A 19,440-nucleotide genomic window follows, 5' to 3' on the forward strand; every position below is an offset into this window, starting at 1 on the left:
AGCATTTCTTCAAATTCCTTAATTCTCACTTGCTTTTGCAACTTTGTACTTTTGTGTTACTCGCAGCAACAACTCCACCTCATTGTTAGTCCATTTAAAAAACTCGGTGCTTTTCCTCGACCTTTTGCCGCAACGGTTCAAAGAGCCAGAAAGTAAATAAACGACAGACAGAAATGAGGCAGGTCGAATCTTCTTGCGTTTCACACATGCGCAGTACTGGGACATAGGCGTTTTCATCCATTTCAATGTGGACACACAACTCTGTGAAAATGACTGAAAACACTAGTGTGGATGTGGAGTGTTTTCAGACGGAAACGCAGTTTTCAAATCTATCCGGGCTAGTGTGGACGTAGCCTCAGGCTGCAATTGCGGCACTTCACCGGGATCAACACTATCAACAGTAGCTCCCCACCTTTTCAAGGGACCAAGTGAGTATTGCAAAGGACCCACGGCTACACCACATATTTGGCGCACCAAAACGTACAGTGAGGGTGTGCTGGGAACATCTAGCAGAGGCCCCGGTCCGCAAGATCTTCAACTCACACCTCCAGCAGAGCTTCAACAGCATTCCCAGGGAGACTGGGGACATTGAGTCCTGTTCAGCTCCTCCATTGCAGAAGCCGCAGCACTGAGCTGCAGCCACAAGGTAGTTGGTGCCTGTCGTGGTGGTAACCAAGCCACCAAGCTGAAGAAGGAGTCCTACTGGGCTTGGTTAGCCTGTGGGACTCCGGCAGCTGATAGGTAGATAGATAGGCCAAGCGGGCGGTGGCGGAAGCAAAAACTCGGGTGTGGGAGGAGTTCGGAGAGGCCATGGAAAAAGACTTTCAGACTACCTCGAAGAGATTCTGGCAAACGGTCAGGCAACTAAGGAGGGGAAAGCGGTGTTCAACCTGCACTGTGTGTAGTGTGGGTGGAGTGCTGTTGACTGAGAAAATTGTCAGGCGGTGGAAGGAATACTTCGAGGACCTCCTTAATCCCACTGACACATCTTCCGAGGAGGAAGCAGAGTCTGGGTATGAGGGGAATGACCCGCCAATTTCCGGAGGCGAGGTCACTGAGGCAGGTAAATAATTCCTTGGTGGCAGAGCCCCTGGTGTTGATGAGGTCCGCCCTGAGTTCCTGAAGGCTCTGGAGGTTGTAAGGCTGTCCTGGTTGACACGCCTCTACAATGTTGCGTGGAGATCAGGGGCGGTACCCCTGGACTGGTAGACCGAGGTGGTGGTCCCCATCTTTAAAAAAGGGGACCGGAGGGTGTGTTCCAACTACAGGGGAATCACACTCCTCAGCCTCCCTGGGAAAGTCTATGCCAGGGTGCTGGAGAGGAGAGTCCGTCCGTTAGTCGAACCTCGGATACAGGACAGGGCTCTAGAGTGCGACCAATTTGGTCGCAAATGCGACCAAATTTTTCAGTGGTGCGACTAAAAGAAAATATTTGGTTGCACCTGTGCGACCAACTGTTCAGGTAGCAAAAAAAATAAAATAAAATCTGCAACCTTCCCTGTGGTCAACACCAGACACACATTTTGCCCCTATCGTGGACTAAACCAATCAGAGATAGTCAGGGGCGGGACCTCTCTGATTGGCCGTGATCCAGTTGAAAGTGCAGGTGGAAGTGGGAGGTGAGTAGCTTGAATAAAGCGATATCAATTCATTAAATCCTGAATCGACTTTTAAATATAACTGTGTTTTGCCAGAAACGCCAGATTCTCAGATTAAAGCTCACAAAACCATTTCAACAACAACCAAACAGCAAATGAGAGCAGGTACACGGATTCCACACAAAGACGTAAACACAGAGCGGACCCGACGCATCAGAATCAGCTTTGTCTTTCTCGGCTTTCTCACCCGACGACCCGTAGACGGACACGCTGTCGGAGCTTAGCGATTCTGATGCGTCCGGTCCGCGCTGTGTTTACATCTTTTTGCGCTGATTCTGAGCTGCAGGTTTTGTCTCTCTCCAACCAAAATTCACCGAGCCAGCAGCAAAAGAAGCAGCAAACTGCGCTTCACATTTGATCAATGTCGTCATGAATTTTGCTGTTTTGCTTCCACGACTATTAAAATCACACTTCATGCACAGGTAGCTCTCTCTCTCTATCTCTCTCTGTACTTCAAGAACAGTTTCCTGTTTCCAATCTCTGTTTTCTATATTATTAATTCGCTTATTACCCACCAGTCTACCGTTGTTTACAGCGTTGTGGCTGCTGTCTTTTTCTTTTCTTTTTTTCACTTAAATGACCTCGGACAAGAAAGCCTATTTTTTCTGTTATTCAATACTGAAGAAATTTAAACTTTATATGCAGAACATTGTAGAATATTTTTAAGGTTATCTGCTATAAAAAGCCAGACCAGGGAAAATCTCCTTCATGTTTTTCTGTGTTTTATTCTCAGTTACTTTCACACAAAGGCATCTGCTGTGATGTTCACAATTCTGAAGAAGTCAGTACTGATAAATGATCAGAATTATAATATTTCTGACTGTCTGAGGCTAAGTTGAATCGAATCGGGACTTTGAAAACCGGAATCGAATGGATTATAGAAATCAGTGATGATACCCAGCCCTAGTGAGCAGCCTAGGCACCACAGAAGTGGATGTAGCTGTAATAGGAAAAGAACCATTGCTAACTTTTCTGTTAAGTTAAGGCCTGATCCTTCTGAAATTCATAGCCAGTGCTCGGACATGGTGTCATCAGTCTTTGAATGCTGAAAAAGCACAGTGTATCCAGAAAAACACATTATATTATATAAATTATTATAAAATTTGTGTACGCCTAACTTTTTAAAGTTAGGCGTACCGGTACGCCCATGGCAAAAAGTTAGTCTAGAGCCCTGGATACAGGAGGAACAATGCGGTTTTCATCCTGATCGTGGAACACTTGACCAGCTCTTTATCCCCCCAAGGATACTTGAGGGTGCATGGGAGTTTGCCCAACCAGTCTACATGTGCTTTGTGGACTTGGAGAAGGCATTCGTCCGTGTCCTTCAGGGGGATCCTGTGGGGGGTGCTCTGGGAGTATGGGGTGTCTGGCCCATTGCTACGGTCCACATAGCTGGCAATAAGTCAGACTCATTCCTGGTGGGTGATGGGCTCCGCCAGGGCTGCCCTTTGTCACTGATTCTGTTCATAATTTTTATGGTTCTCAGCCGGAAAAGGGTGGAGTGCCCACTCCGGGTCAGGGACAAGACCCTGCCCCAAGTGGAGGAGTTTAAGTATCTTGGGGTCTTGTTCATGAGAGATTGGAGAAGGGAGTGGGAGATTGACAGACGGATTGGTGCAGCGGCTGCAGTGATGCAGAAGCTCTCAATTTACCGGTCAATCCCCTATCCTCACCTATGGCCACGAGCTGTGGGTAGTGACCGAAGGAACAAGATTGCGAATACAAGTGGCAGAAATGGGCTTCCTCCGAAGGGTGACTGGCCTCTCCCTTAGTGATAGGGTGAGAAGTTCAGCCATCCGGGAGGGGCTCAGAGTAGAGCCGCTGCTCCTCCACATCAAAAGGAGCCAGCTGAGGTGGTTCGGGCATCTGACAAGGATGCCCCCCGGGCGCCTCCTGGGTGAGGTTTTCCGGACATGCCCCACCGGGAGGAGGCCCCGGGGCAGACCCAGGACACGCTGGAGAGATTATATGTCTCGGCTGGCCTGGGAACGCCTTGGTGTTCACCCGGATAAGCTGGAGGGGGTGGCTGGGGAGAGGGAGGTCTGGGCTTCTCTGCTTGGGATGCTGCCCCCGCGACTCGGCCCCGGATAAGGAAGAAAATGGATAGATAAACAACATTATAGCACTTATTAAATAGTTACATCAGTTACATGTGACATTTATACATTGTTTTTTTTATACAAACAGCATTAACAGCATGTTACAGGTTTTACTTGAGCTTGAATGTGAACACTTATTGCAAAACCATATACAGCAAGACTGAGTCATCAGCTGAGCCCGTGTGTTAGAAAATAAAAACACTTCAAATATACTGAATACATTCCCAGTTTTTAAGCAGCTTGGGAAATCTGTAAAGACAGTTTCATAAAAACTGATGACTTCTACACTACAGTCAATTACCACAGCAGAAATAGATCCCACGAGACAAAACAAATGATAGTTTTCTCAGGCAGTCGTCCGTCTCGACTGCGGCTGACAAGTTTCCACTTCCTGTGTTATCAAATCGAGCTGAGTTTAAAAATGCAAGAACTTTTGAATCTTTGCAATGTTCACACACTCAAAAGGTAGATTAAACACTTCCGCTAAAGACTGTGGTTACAGGGTAGACAAAAAAACAACAACTTAAAAAAAACCAAAAACAAAGTATGTGATGCCGTTAAAAATTATGTTAAAATCAATCGACCTTAGTCAGTAACATTAATCTAGTGCATGCTAACGGATGTTGTAATAACAGAGCATTTTGTTTTATGTAGTTTACTTGCACTCAAGTTTCTGCAAAAATAAAAATAAAGGTAAAAGCACAGTTCAAAGTACAGTTTCTCTCCAAACAGCTGACACTACTCATCTCAAAATGCAACTGAAACCAGTAGCAGTCACAGTGAGATCAGTATGACAGTTCCACATGACATTTTCTGGTAACATCATTAGATCATTAGATAAAGCCCAAATACTACAAAACAATTTTAGTCTGCCAAGTTGGCTCTTCCCTTTAGAGGTCATCACTGCCTCTATCACACCCACCTCCAGCATATTCCCCTTCGCTACATGAACATGAACCTTCTCTGTGGTCTTCCTCTGTTCCTCTTGCCTGAAAGATCAATTTTCAACACCTCTGAGGTGCTATGTTTTGCTCCATCAGTGCGACCAGGTAGCACCTCAGACTGTCCAGAAGCTCAGTGATGCACTGTTTCAGATCTGGTAGGAAATCCCCCAGGACACCATCCTTCATCTCATTAGGAGCATGCCCTGAAGTTGTCTAGCATACATATAATCACTTGGGGGCTAAGAGGTATCATAATTGGAAGTGAATAAAACCCGCAAATCAAAAGGAAATTTCACCACAACTCTGTTCCCCTTTGAAATGCAACAGTAAAAACGTACCAGTGTTGGAGACATTATGGAGGTCATCACTCCGAAGAACAAGGAGGCCTCCCAGAACAATGATGCACATTCCTGTCACATCTGGAACAATGCAAACAAAATAAAATGCAATATTAAGAGACAAAGACAATAAAAATACTACCTTGTTTGACATGACAGCTAACAGTAAGAAGTCACAGTTATTATTTATTATCAACAGCAATAAAGTTCAACACAGAAATTGTTTCAGAAGTCAGATTTAAGTCAGGATTCAAACCTTAGTTTCAAATATGATACTTTATTTATCATACTTTACTTTATTTAGATACTTTATTTACAGTTTCGGCTGGAGTGCAGAGGAGTTATATGCATGGAGTTTACCTCTTGTAAACAGGATTCAAATGTATTGACTTTTCACTCAAAATGGCACAAACAATATGTTTCACAGCTCTCTCTGAGTATCTGTAAGGATAGCTAGTCTTTACTGTCAAGCCAGACTCAAAACATTGATCTAGGTGAGCATTCGAATTTGATTCAAGTTTGAAGTGGGCTACAGTGCACGCTCACACACAAGTGGCTACTTCTTTCAGCAGACTCAGCACAATTTGGTGCACTGTTCTTCATACTGGTGACATTCCATTGTTTCCTTTGTTGTTATTCACCTGCTTTCACTCTGACAATAACTAAGCTTTTATTTTCTCCATGTAGTAACCAACAGTAAAAGCTAGCAAATGCTAGCAAACGAAGCTAGTAAAAAGTATATATTCTTAATTTCTACCTAAAGCTAACTTACTTATGTAAGTCAGAAATCAGCACCGTGAACTGCTGGAATTCAATGTACATAAGAGCAGTAATGTATCAGCTTTATTTAGTATAGGCAAGAACTTGTCTGACAAATTTACATACTTCCTTATTTTTCAAGCTGACTGCGTTACAAATCTATTTCTCAAGCATCCCACATGGCAGACAACCTCAGACATTATCATCACTGTTAAAGGAAATGCATTTTGGCCACGCTTTAGCATATCAGTAAAACTGCTTCTGAATTTTGGCTTCATTTCTGTCTGATAAATGACACAGCGTATAAACTCTATGTTGTTGTTCAGCTAAGGTTCCGTTTTTAGTAACTGCCAAGAAACAGACGACATTACTATTTATTTGTCCTGATACATAAAAACTTAGAACTGAAAGAGGTTGCACTTTTTTTATCATGACTGCACACATCACTGAAACTGTAACGGACAGTGTGATTGCAGAATTAGAAAGCATGACAATTCTCTTTTAATAATGCCGCTAAAATCCCAGGCAGTATTAAATATGTGACCCTCCTTCATACTCGTACTTAAAAAGAATTACAGTCTAAAACTTGAAGCTGCTATCAGCTTCTAATTAATAGAAATGTGAGCATCAGTTTTTCTCACGCATTAGTTCCTTTCATGTACTGAAGCTGAAACCCAGCTGTGGCCTTTCTGTGTGTACCTTACACTAATCGTTGTGCCTGTGCGGCTTTCTTCAGGTATTCAGCTTCCTCCCCAGATGCACAGAATGGCACGTTAGATTAAAATGTTGTTCTAAATCAGTCATGAGCACGAGCCAATTGTATGTGCATAGAATACAGTGCTGCATGAAAGTATAGCTAAATATGGATTCTATGGTGAAGCGCTATAAGTTTTTTTATCTTTTAGTTTAATTGTTGATTTAAATGGGGGGTGGGGGTGGGGGGTGCACTTAATCTTATGAGCTAGCTAGCTTTTTCTTTTGTTTGCAATAAAGTTTTTTCACATTAAAAGTCTCGTCGAGTCTAATCAGTGGGACAAACTCTTATTGTGAAACACTGCTCAACTCACAGAAAGATGATTCTGTTCATTTGTTCCGTCTCACCAGAAAACAGAAGAAGTCACTACTACTGAAATGCAACAGCCAGATGAACAGAATCAGCTTTCTGGGATTTCCTTCCTTGGATTTATCTGATTGAACTTACATCAATTCAGCAATTGCAGAACAAAAAAAAGTCGGAGGGTTGGGAGGTAGGTATTCCATCGATTCCACTGTTTATTTAATTAAGAGCTTTTATTTGTGACTGTTTATGAAGCAGTTTTAAAGGTTTTATTATTCTTGTATTTTTCTTCATGATGTATCTTCCATATTTGCTTTAGATAGCAATCAGTCAAAATTTAAAAAAAGACAAGGTGTCTGTAAATCTATGTAAAAAGAAATGCTCCAGCTCGTATCCAGACATATCTGGTAAAGTTGATCTTTACAGCTCATTACAATGCCACTGATATTTCTTCACAGTGGTCTGTGGCTGGTCTGAGCCTCTGGTCTCAATGAGGAAGTATGTCTGGTCTGAGCCTCTACAAGCGCAATGCTACAGAATAAAAAGGAATTATTCCGATCTTGTCTTGTACCAAAGCTTATACCAGAAATCATTCTTCACCTGCTGAAAATGCCGGAGAACACAGTTTCCAAAGGGTAGGTCTAATTTTTCCTTTAATTTCAAACATGCTAATGTGAAAGTATAGCACAGGCTGAAGGCTCACTGTGGTTTTTAAATGGAAAGCTTGTCTGGATGATTCACTCCATAGCAGGGCATATTACAGCCAGTTAATGGGTTGAGTAGCAGTGCACAAATATAATACCCCCTTATATAGTGACCGTAATATTTACTCGGATATGCTATGATGCCTACAAACCCTTCATTTTACAACAAAGTAATAATATTAGTAAAACTACTGACTTATGTGCCTTTATTTTTGACTTCAAATAGATCTACTTCATGTTTTTTTTCTTGTTGTGAACTATTTGTGTAATAACATTTTTTAAAATGTATTTTAATGTAATGTTTGTATGTAAATGTATGTAATACTGTGTAAGTATCTGACATTAAGTGACAACAACTTATGGACCTAAGGGTACAAATAATATGTATCCGTTTCCATTCTGGGTTACATGTGAAGAGTAGTTTGGGTTTCACTTTATTGAATAAGGCTACATATTCTGTCTCATTACAGTAATACTTATTCAGTTTGTGGTAACATTCCTAACAGAAGCTTATTTTCTTGGTAATCTTATGACTCCATTATTACAAGTACGCCCACATTATCCTGAGATAGGAAGAGGCAAAATGTTTCTCAGTTGATCCAGCAGTGGACAGCTAAGTGCTATTTAGAAGATCAATAACACTTTAACTCATTTGCAGTAAAAAATAAATAAATAAATAAAAAGACACTCAGTCTGAGTGTCTGACAGTCAGTTAAGATTTTGCATGTGACGCCATGTGCAAATCCCCCAAGAGCCGTTCGCTATATTGAACAAGATAATCAGTAACAGTCACATCCAATAAATGATACATAGTTTACATCGAAATGATCACTGCTTTTTTCCCCCACAACACCTATGCTGTGCTGCTGGGTGCTGCAATCATCAAGACTGAAAGATCATCTTTCTTTTTATCACTTCTCTGCTGATTTGGATAGAAGAAAGTGGGGGGAAAGATAAGCAGTAGTATCAGCTATCAGTTATATTTTTATTTTCTCTTTCACATTTTTTCCTTTCTCGTGTTCTCTATTTGCCTCCACCACCACTACTCTCCCCTGCTCATCTCCACCTTGTAAGGGTTTAAAAACTGAGCTTTAAAATGAACAATGGTGATAAAAACCGAGAGAGGCCGACAGTGATCACTGACTGTTTTTAGGGGCTTGTTCAGATTAAATAGAACAAGATACAAAGTATTAAAACATGTTAAAAACACAACAGCCTTAATAAACATTTATTTTACTTGCAGGGAAGCAATGGCATAAACACTGAACGTCTGCGCGAGTGCTTTCCGAGGCAACACTGCCAGTTTCGCTTTTTCCAATGTTATCCTTGAAACAGATATGTGTGTGATACTCTTACTGAGAAACTGTTAACTACATGATGTACTAGTTAGTACATGATTTTAACTGTGCTTTGGATAACTGATCCCATATGGAAAAGATATATATAAATCTTATATAAAGATATAAAGTTTGTATCTGTCTTGTGTGAAAAGCATACAAGAGTGAAAACAGATATAAGATCCCTAGAAAAATTATATAAATGAAACTTGTATGTTTTGGATACTAAAACAATATATGAAAGTGGCCACTTCCATGAGTAAATCATATGAGCCTTATATGATTCACTATATGAAGTAGGCCACATCTGATGCAAGTCTTTTATAAGTTTTTTCTATTTCTTTTCCATATGGGATAGCAGAGGAGCCACAACAAGGTCTGAGGACAGATGAGGACAGGTTAGAGCGAGAGAGAGATTTCTTCAGATTACTGAAAAGTGCTGAATAGCTTATATTTCAGAATGTGTTTATTGATCCTTTCTATAATTTCCCTCCTGTTTATGCTACACTACCACATTGTAGTTTACAAAATGCTTTATTTTTCTGCTAATACATCAGGCTTATCTCTTATCTGTCTGGGTTTTTCAATGTGGGACTGTGGGACTTCCATATACAGACGGACAAACTGATGATGGCTAACCACCCAGACATTGTAGTGGTGGACAAGCAGAGGAAGACGGTTGTGGTGAGAGATGTAGCGATACTGAATGACAGCAATATCAGAAAGAAGGAACACGGGAAGCTAGAGAAGTACCAAGGGCTCAGAGAAGAGCTCGAGAAGATGTGGAGGGTGAAGGTAACAGTGGTCCCAGTGGTAATCGGAGCCCTCGGTGCAGTGACCCCCAAGCTAGGCGAGTGGCTCCAGCAGATCCCAGGAATAACACTCGAGATCTCTGTCCAGAAGAGCGCAGTCCTAGGAACAGCAAATATATTGTGCAGGACCATCTACCAGAGCTCCCAGGCCTCTGGTAGAGGACCTGAACTTGAAGGATAAAGACCAAGAGTGCGGATGTTATTTTATAGATATTATTTTGTTGTTATCCATCTCATTGTGTTTTCCTCTGAAAGTATTGTTGTCACAAGAGGATCTGAACTTAAAGACCGCTCCCAGGGGCGAGAGGGGAATTTCTTCTATACTAGCTTCTAGTTTTGCTTGACAGTGTGTAGAATAAACCTGATGGCACAAGCTCCTAGAGAACTTAATTAACCGAACGATTTTTAGGGCAGTGAGCAAAACCAAAGCTAGCTGAGCCCGAAGTAGCTGGAAACCTGTGTGCTTATTCCAATAAACATAGCAATATTTTCTCAGTATGTTTTATTTCATAAATTGATTTATTGCGAGCAACAGAACTGTTATCAGGGTTAGATAACAGAGATTTACAGAAAAATACTTTTGGTGACAAATCATTTATAAAGGTGTGTTGGTTTGACACACGCTCAGGGAAGAACCACCTTATTTACTGAGGATTTCTGGGATTTCAGCAAGTACCCTCTGCCCCGGTTAGCGTAACTTTAAAAGGTTGTCAGTTTTGGTTTTGCCCCGTTAAGTGTGCTGCTTTTGTTGCCAGGGTTGTACAGTTTAGCAAAGACACATATGACCCCAGCAATGGTAAACACTGTATACCAGTGCAGCCTGGGAATGGCTCCCAGTCTGTGTCACACTTAACTGCAAATTGCCCAAAGGCCCCCATTTCCCTGTGTGTGGTTTAGCCACTGACATATGTGGGGTGACCAGTCCTTTGTAAAATGGTTTATCAGGTTCGCCAAGTTTGTAGGTTGAGACCGCATGACCTGTTTCAACCCAATAAAAATGTTTGAGCAGCAATGTTGTGGATTTTTTTGTCAAAATTTGCCTTTCATACATTGTGTCAGGCCCCAGTGAGTTTTATAATACATGGTGCATGCATTCCTGTCTCTGTAGGTACAGGAGCAATTTGCAATTTTGCCATTTAGTCCTGCCTGAGGAGGTTTATGGCGCACAACTGCAAACACACACCACCTTGTTTTTATTGGGGTTTTTTTTTTTTTCCTTTCAGTGCAGTCTCACACTCAGTGTGCAACCCTGCTGCAGTTGTATCAGTTTCCACCGCTATCCTTGCTTTGTCCTGACCTGCCTCTGTCTCTGATTTTTCTGTTTGACATCTAAAAAAATGGACGGGGGAGGTGAAAATGTTGGCTTGACAGAGCAGATGGCGTGTGTGTGGCTGTGTCAACTGAGAAATAGATGCAATGGGGGAGGAGCTGTTTGTTCCTCTGTTGTTAACAGAGGTGCTGCAGCTTTTTTAACCAGTTCTTCTCCCGCCTGATGTTTCAGGTTTCATGTTTCGGCTTTCGCGTTCCATGCTCCTAGTGTTTAGTGTCTAGCATTTAGTTTTGCCAAACAGTTTCATACAAACAATCATGACACTTCTATGCTGAAAACCACTTTCTCCAGTCCTTTAGATAGAAATTGAAGGGTAGAGATTAGTCAGAGCTTTGAAGGATCTGTCTTACTATTGTATGTTTAAAGTAGACTGGCACTGTCCCTGTGAATAATTTTTGTTTTTAAATCAACTTTCATTTGCTTGAGAAACCTATTTAAAAATATGAGATCTCATTTGTTTTGCTTTTGCAGTGGGGCAATATGTACTCAAACTGGTAGGAATGCACAGCATGTTAAGTCATGTTGTGCCTAAACACGCACAAACACTAAAAGCATATCCACAGATAATCAAGAGTTGTCAGGACATGACATCAGAGCAGAATCTGTCTAAGGGTGCTCACAGCGTGTCATGACCCATTTGTGCAACACAAACCACACAGGCAGATCAACACGAAGAGCTCATTTGCCAACTTCTGCATTTACATAAGTTACTGAAGTTGATCAAATAATCCATTCTTCACCTCCCGAAAATGTCAGAGCTCCCCATTTCCAAAGGGTAAGTCTAATTCTTTGTTTTACTTCAAATATATTGACATAAAAATGTGAAACAGACTGTAGGCACACTGTGGTCCTAAAATGGAAAATGTTTTACTTATAGGAAATTATGTCCAGCTATGACATGGATTAGTTAGACTTATTACATCTTGAGTAGCAATGTATAAATATATCATTTTTAATTACTGACTGTAATCTTTGCTGAGGCTTTGATAGCAAACAGCAGCAAAGGCAAAAGTCATTCTGTAGCTGCTGTTGCTTCAATGCCTTGAAACTCTTTTTATAATAATATTCTAGTAATAATGTTATTTAAAACTACTGCATTATGTTTATTTACTTTTAACATTTATCGAATTTGTCTTTTTTTCATTTTGTTACCTTTTTTATTTTTATAAAAAAAATATAAAATATGTTTTTTACCTGTTTTGTAAGTGATATATTTAAACATGTTTTTAAACATTTGCTCCCCAGTTAATTTTGTCATGCACAAGCTGTCCAAAGACTGTAATACAAACACTGTAAACCAAATATTGTAAAAGAACACTGTACCATGTCTCTGGTTGTCTTTATAAAATGCAGATTAATGATTCGAATGGAAAGGCTAGAACGCGTTTAAAAACGATCCCTTCAAATTGTGTTTAGCTGTTATAATTTCTCATTTGAAGGAGCCACACGACATGTAATGGAAATGCTGTATTGTCTGTTGCTGTGTACTTGTTTGTTTTTGTTGCTAGTTATATGAAAAGACATAAGTGATAAAGATGATAAACGATATACAGTTGTTAACCTTTTCTGGATTTTAGCAAATACGTTTTCTTTAACTGAGCAGTGGTTCTATGTAGGAATGAATTCTTGTTTTCATAAATATGTACTCGTCCAGTACTTGTCAGCAATGAGGTGTGACAGTGAGACACTGCTAAACCACATAACCTTAGTTTCAGTTATAAACTAAAAATGACTAGCCTGAAAAGTCCAAAATACATCTGCAGATGACTTTTTGTTTCTATCCACTTCAGAGCTAAATGTGAGGAGTAGTCAGGGTGTCACATTAGTCTTTTTACATTGCTTTCATTCTGCTGATTAACTACTGAATAAATGCCTTTAGGGACATTAGCAGGTGGCACATACCTATATATTTTGTGCACTTACAGTAACTTCCTCAATTTTTGGTTGTTGTAACTCTGCTATTGCAAGCTTGTTGATGTTCCCCATTTAGTACACTAAACCTGGTAGTTATCAAGATTTTATAGCCTAAGACTCATAAGACTGTTTGAGCTGCTGTTGATGACTTCTTGCAAACTCCCAAATAATATAAGTTATTCTTGAGACACACTGGGGCTTCATATAACATTAAAGAATTATATTCAGAAATGTATAGATAACTTTCAAATGAAAATGTGTTGATGCGTCATCTGGTTCTACATTACAAACAGGAAACTTTAAAATAGTTGTGGTCACAAAAAGCAAGTCTACAAGGAAGTTGCAAGTGTTGTGGTTATCTGACTGCCATACACAGAAAAGACTAACAAATGACAAGAACTTCACTCAGTGCTTAAAGGATAACTTTTAGTTATATCATGCAATTAAAGGAAGCATCCTAAAATTGATGTCCCAATAAATAAGACAGTTTTTTTGTTTTTTTAAATGTATTTACAATATTTTTTAATTTGCACAAAAGAAATTCATCTGAATCTAGACACAATTTGATTGTGCTTGAAGCTACAGTGTGTAAAATCTCACTGTCAGATGTCAGTGGATTACAGATTGCAGTCAGATCTGTTTTCTTAGCCTTCCCAACTGCATTGCATAATCTTAGCTTTGGTGACCACTGTAAGAGAAACACAGTTTAGTCAGCCAACAGATATCAAACAAATAAAATGTGATGTTTGCAAGACACACTGTCTTTATACACGTTGACTGTTATGGGGTGCCATCTAAATTTAAACATATTTGAATGATTTCAACATTTGGAAATAAATCAGGAGTAAAAGCAGGATATGTGTCAGTTAAATAATATTTTGATATTTTTACCTCAAAATCGCCCTATGACCTGTTGTGAGTGTAGGCTGTCAATCACCTGTTTACCTCAGCTGTCAATATGCAGGGTGTCCAAGTCTATCTACTCTAGAGGAGGATGTAAAACAACATCAAAGTCAATGAGTCTGTTAAACTGACTTGGACACTTTGTGAATAAACTCTCATGAAATGAGAATACAATTAAAATGTTTGTCGAAGGGGAAGTCTCATTTTTAGGACATTCGATACTGCATTAATGTTAGCTTACGACCAGATATTATTTAGGTGGCTTGTTGTCACCAGTCTGGAGATGGGTTGGTCACATGTCTAATCTGCTGACAAAAAGTAATTGTGAGAATGAAAATGGAGTTATGATTCTGGGGTTGCCGTTTTATAGGCTATAACATCAGAGAAAGTTTTGGTTCCTGCCTTAAGAAGTTGGGTTTCTTTTCTGTTCTGCCTTTAGCAATGTAGAAACCTCTGTTTTGTCAGTATTTATTGTTGTGTCTGGTTTTGGTTCTTCCTTTACAGGTCCTAATTAAGTGAAATGACTATGCATTATGTACATTTGGTATACCGATTTTCACAAACTGCATAAATACCCAAGTCAAATCTGCATGAGAAAGGATTAACTTTTCTTTTTTTGTTGTTTTTTTGTTTGTTTCTTTATTTATTTTTTTTAAAAAATCCCTAACAATATATATATATCAATATTTTATCTCTAAATCTGAAACTATAAAATTCAAGTAAAAAACAAAATAGTGTAATTAGTTTATGTGGCTTGTTGTCAGCTGTGTGGTGACGGGTGGGTCACATGTGAATTGTGTACAATTGTGTCGTTGTAACAATATTGGGAATAGATAAACATGCATATGCATATTTCCATGTGTTAGAGCCCTGACTTGAGAACAGGAAGTGAGGTTTTTTTTAAGTACCACACACTCTGTTAAATAACCTGAAAAAAAAAAAACTTAAGGTATGTTTAAGCTTTTTTCTCAATTCAGTTCAATTATTGTAATTTGTAGAATTTGATAGAGTTTAGCAGAAATTCTTAGTTAACTTGTGTTAAGTCCACAATAAAGCGCACACAGCAGTGCCACAGGGTGGAAAAACATTGTGACTCTTAGAGTGGTGGCATGTGTCTGATGTGAAAGCAAAAGTCAAAGTGCTTTCTCATTTCAGCCCAGCAACAGTAAGCTTCACCGCAGCCCTTCACTTGTTCCACATTGTGTCAGCCTTATTCCAAAATGGATGGAAATCATGTTTCACCTCAAAATTGTACACACAGTACCCCAAGTACATGCAAATTTATTAAAAAATCAAAAACATAAATGAATGTAATTCATTTTGGAATCAGCTGTAACATGACAAAATGCAGAACAAATGAACTGCCCTGGATACTCTTAAGTGCTTCTGCAGTGCTGATAAATACTAATCACTTTAACTTCTTTGCAGTGAAAGGACTCCGTGGATAAAATTTAGAAGATGCTTGTGGTATGTGGCGGCTTTGATCATGGTCGGGACTTTAGTGATCTACAGCTCCGTTTTCCAAGAATCATGGTCTTTAAACCCAAGGACATCCACCCCAAACTCAAGTACCTCTCACGACAGTGTACCTCCTCTAGTTGACGAGGTAAGTATATTCACTGGCCTCCATATAATCTGTGCAAAGGCAACACTAACAATATTATCTCTACAAATTAGTCACAAAAGTGATCAGTTGGTTGTTCGATGTTTTTCTGAACTGAAACTAGTTAACTAGTTAAGTTAAAGTCATCATGATGTAGTCGTGTTACCGTGATGTTCTTCATCTCATTTTATCCATTTATATTTAAAATATTTGAAGAAATACATGTTCATAATTATTATGACTGTGACGTATCAACGATTTCTTTTAGCTAATTAAACACAGTATATGTTTTATTAGTGGCAGCTCAGGGTTCTCTAATTTTCTGAAATGGGGTGGTCAAACAAAATTTATAGCATGGAAGATGGAAGAGCACCTGTCTGCTAGGAAAGGATCCTGCACTAGAGTTTGAGAAGTACAAGCTCTATGCTGAGGTCGGCCTCGCCTCAGTCACAACTTCTTAGTTTCCTCGTCACTTCAGAAGAACTGAGGTGACAAAATTGAAGCTGAACAAGAGAACAGAGAAGAAATATGGGAAGTTTGTAATGAAGGGTTGTCATTTTATTCAGCTGTAACATCAGAGACTTGGTTTCTGTATTTTCAACATAGAGTGGGTTTTGTCAGTATTGGTTTGTGGCCCTGGTTTGGTTTGATTTCCTGCTTTACATGACCTATCTCCCATCTAATAAAGAAAACTTAAATAACGCTGACTGTGTTATGTACATTTGCTATACTAGTTTCCACAGACAGCACAAACAGCCAAGTCAGATCTGGACAAGAGAAGATTAACTTTAATTTTTTTCTTTCTTTTTTAAAAACATACATATTTTATCTCTCATTCTGAAGCTCATTTTAGAAAAGATGCAAAATTCAAATAGAAAATATGAATCTAGTGTTATCAAGTACAATGCACAAAAATCACCAGCCTTCTCTGCTTGCACAGATCTCAGTCTCATTATTCCTTGCAGTACACTGTGGCGTACCCACACGAGTACCATTTCATATTGGATGAACTGAACAGATGTCGGGAGGAAAGCCCATTCCTGGTTCTAATGATCCCGGTTGCACCCCACAACAGAGAGGCTCGTCACATGATCCGCAGCACGTGGGGGAATGTAACAACGGTGCAGGGCAAAGTGGTCAGCCACTACTTCATACTGGGACAGTCCAGAGAGGAAAATGGAGCAGAGACCATTGAAGAACAAGTGAGTGGCTTCAGTCCATTGTAGTAAACTTTCCACACATTTCCCTTCTTGTTATTATCAGGAATACATAGTACAGGGTGAATGAGCTACACCAGATGATTTAGAAAAGTCACAAGAGAGTCGAAGCAGAGGAAGGAAAGAAGGATCAGATTCCAAGCAGCCAAAGAAAATCCAGTACAAACACAACTTCCTTTACTTATAAGATTTCGATGTGGCTTGATCTGATTTAGTCTTTTCAGACCACTCTACCAAACATGTATCATGTTTGCTGTATCAATGAGTGAGTTAACTGAAGAATCATTACTAATTATTAATTTATTAAATGATGCTTTCAATTTCACTTTCTCAGCTGTTACGTGAAAGCCGGGACCATCGTGACATTCTCCAGAGTGACTTCTTGGACAGCTACCATAACCTCACCATCAAAACAATGCTTATGTTTGAATGGCTCAGCACCCATTGCCCCCAGACCTCCTATGCCATGAAGGTTGATAGCGACACGTTCCTCAATGTGCACAACCTTGTCGGGATGCTTTTAAAGGCCCCTCAACATCTCTACATGACAGGAAACGTGGTAAGGTTTGCTCCTGTTCTTCGAGACCAAAACTCTAAATGGTTTTTGCCGTTTTCCACCTTCCCCGAGTCAGTCTATCCAACTTATGCCATTGGACTGGGCTATGTGTTCTCTCTGGATTTAACCAGGAAGATACTGGAGGCTGCTCAGCATGTCAGAGCTCTTTACATTGAAGATGTGTATGTGGGACTGTGCATGAAACATCTGGGTATTCCACTGACAGATCCTCCTCGTAATGATATGTTTATGATTTGGAAGCCATCAGACACGGACAACTGTTACTGGACTTCTGTCATAACAACATTGCTGCACAGCTCTAACCAGCTTTTGGACGTATGGAAATCTTATCAAATTCAAGCACAAAGTGGATGTTAAACACCTGCTTCTTACTACAGTGCGATGAAGAGTTTTTCTATTTTAATCATTTTAATGATTCAATATGATCTTTATGTCCGCTGTTAGCTTACTGGTCCACAATGAAGAATGTAAATTTTACAAAAGCGCAGGGAGGGATTAAGATGTTTACACTGTCCCCATTCAATTACTCTGCACATTTTGATACATGCTGAGGTTTTATTCACCTCATAATTCTTTTTCCAAAAACGTTTACTGTAGTAGGATATACATTATTAGAACAATGCTGTTTGTGTTTCAGTGGATTAAACACCCTGAGACAATTTGTCATATGCAGGGCAACTCACACAGTATTAATAATGATAATGTTGCTGTCAGGCAGCAGCGCTAAACACCATATTAAATTTTTCCAATTTGGCCTGTGCACACAACCACGGCAGACTCTAAATCTGAGAAACCTGATATGATTGAAGTACCCACTTCAACTTAAGTTAAAGCTGAAAGTTTGTGCTTCAATCACACCTCGACTGATTTATTTAAAATGCACTGTGGTGCTGTACAGACGCAGAATTACAAACTGTATCTGTGTTTCTGGAATGGGCACTTTATGGGTCAAAATTACAGTCAGTCCGATTGGTACTAAACCTGGTATAGGCAGGACCGTCCTGGTACCGAAGCCACTCCCGTAATATTTGATTGATTTTTACTCAGGTCACACACGCTAACCTCACATTATAAAAAAGGCAAATTTTTTACATTGACGTGTCATTTGTTCCATGACTACGTAGTACTCAGTTGTCGCCAACTAAGGATAGAAACCTATTTAGGCGCACATCTGTAAATAAAGTCTTATTTATATAAAGCGGCAGTGACGATGATGCTGTCACAGTTTGTTGCATTTGTATTTGTTTTATTGTCGTGTTCAGGTCAAATCTGATTGATTTACAAACTAAAGACTGATAAATATTGTGTTTTACATCTGGTTGCCTCAAGGCCTTACAACATCCTCCACACTATGCACTTGAACATATAAAAGCGATGAGCACCGCTTTCGTTGAATTTTGAGTGTTTTAATCAGCTTTGTTACATCTGTGGCGTTCCCGGTCAAAAGTGACTGCCATAGAAAATGAATGGGAATCCACCCCTCACCCCTCTTGCCCTTTACTAATGTAAGAACTCTTTGTTTTGTGCCTTGAAAATATGTCGCTGAGATAATCACAACTGTAGCTGAACTGATACACTACACAAAGGATGCTTCTTCACCCATGGGCAGGAAGACGCTGCCTTATCTTGGTCTGTACTGGTTTAAACTGATAATCTGCTGTCTCATGAATTTTACCCTCTATATAAACTGTTATACTTGTGAATAAAGTTGAGTCAATTTGGGAAGACAATCTAAAGCAGTCTCTGTTTTCTTGTTCTCCCAAGCTGCTCCCGAGCTCGTACTAACACGCTGAATGGCATGCTTGAATATTACTTGAGAATATATTTGACTGTGTTACAGACTAAGGGACATTCTCTGCTGATAGACGTCCACGCCTCGGAGGAAGTCGATCCACGGATTAGGCCTTGGAAACCGTTTCCTTCAGCGTCTTTGTCTTTAAGTGGTCATGTGATTGGCTTACCACGACTACTTTATTCTTCCTCAGTCAAACAGCAGCACTCATGCGATTGTTTTGCCCCCTTAGCTCCAGGTGTTGTGCTATAGTGATGTGTCGGTCGCAAACGAAACGGCTCTTAGAGCCGTGAATGACGTGAGCCAGCTCCTTATTGCAAGCTGTGGGGTTTTTTTTTCTTTCGCTCACCCTCTCTGTTGCACGTTTTTTCTGCTTCACTCTGCACACCATTGCGC

The 19,440-nt window shown here is 40.0% G+C and overlaps 1 protein-coding gene across 2 annotated transcripts; it reads left to right on the forward strand.

Moving 5' to 3' along the window:
- The first annotated feature begins 6,930 nt into the window (after positions 1 to 6,930).
- Positions 6,931 to 18,982, forward strand: LOC101481577 (beta-1,3-galactosyltransferase 2). 2 transcript variants are annotated; one of them, XM_004563137.4, is made up of 5 exons: positions 6,931 to 7,045; positions 7,314 to 7,490; positions 15,284 to 15,461; positions 16,424 to 16,660; positions 17,010 to 18,982. In XM_004563137.4, exons 2-5 carry the CDS (start codon positions 7,384 to 7,386, stop codon positions 17,607 to 17,609), a joined length of 1,122 nt encoding a protein of 373 aa, XP_004563194.2. In that variant the 5' UTR covers positions 6,931 to 7,045; positions 7,314 to 7,383; the 3' UTR covers positions 17,610 to 18,982. The 2 variants fall into 2 exon arrangements, with proteins under 2 accessions (XP_004563194.2, XP_004563195.2); XM_004563138.4 differs by lacking the exons at positions 6,931 to 7,045; positions 7,314 to 7,490 and adding an exon at positions 11,640 to 11,813.
- The last annotated feature ends 458 nt before the right edge of the window (positions 18,983 to 19,440 follow it).

The sequence above is a fragment of the Maylandia zebra genome, linkage group LG2 (genome assembly GCF_041146795.1).
Source record: "Maylandia zebra isolate NMK-2024a linkage group LG2, Mzebra_GT3a, whole genome shotgun sequence".
NCBI lineage: Eukaryota > Metazoa > Chordata > Actinopteri > Cichliformes > Cichlidae > Maylandia > Maylandia zebra.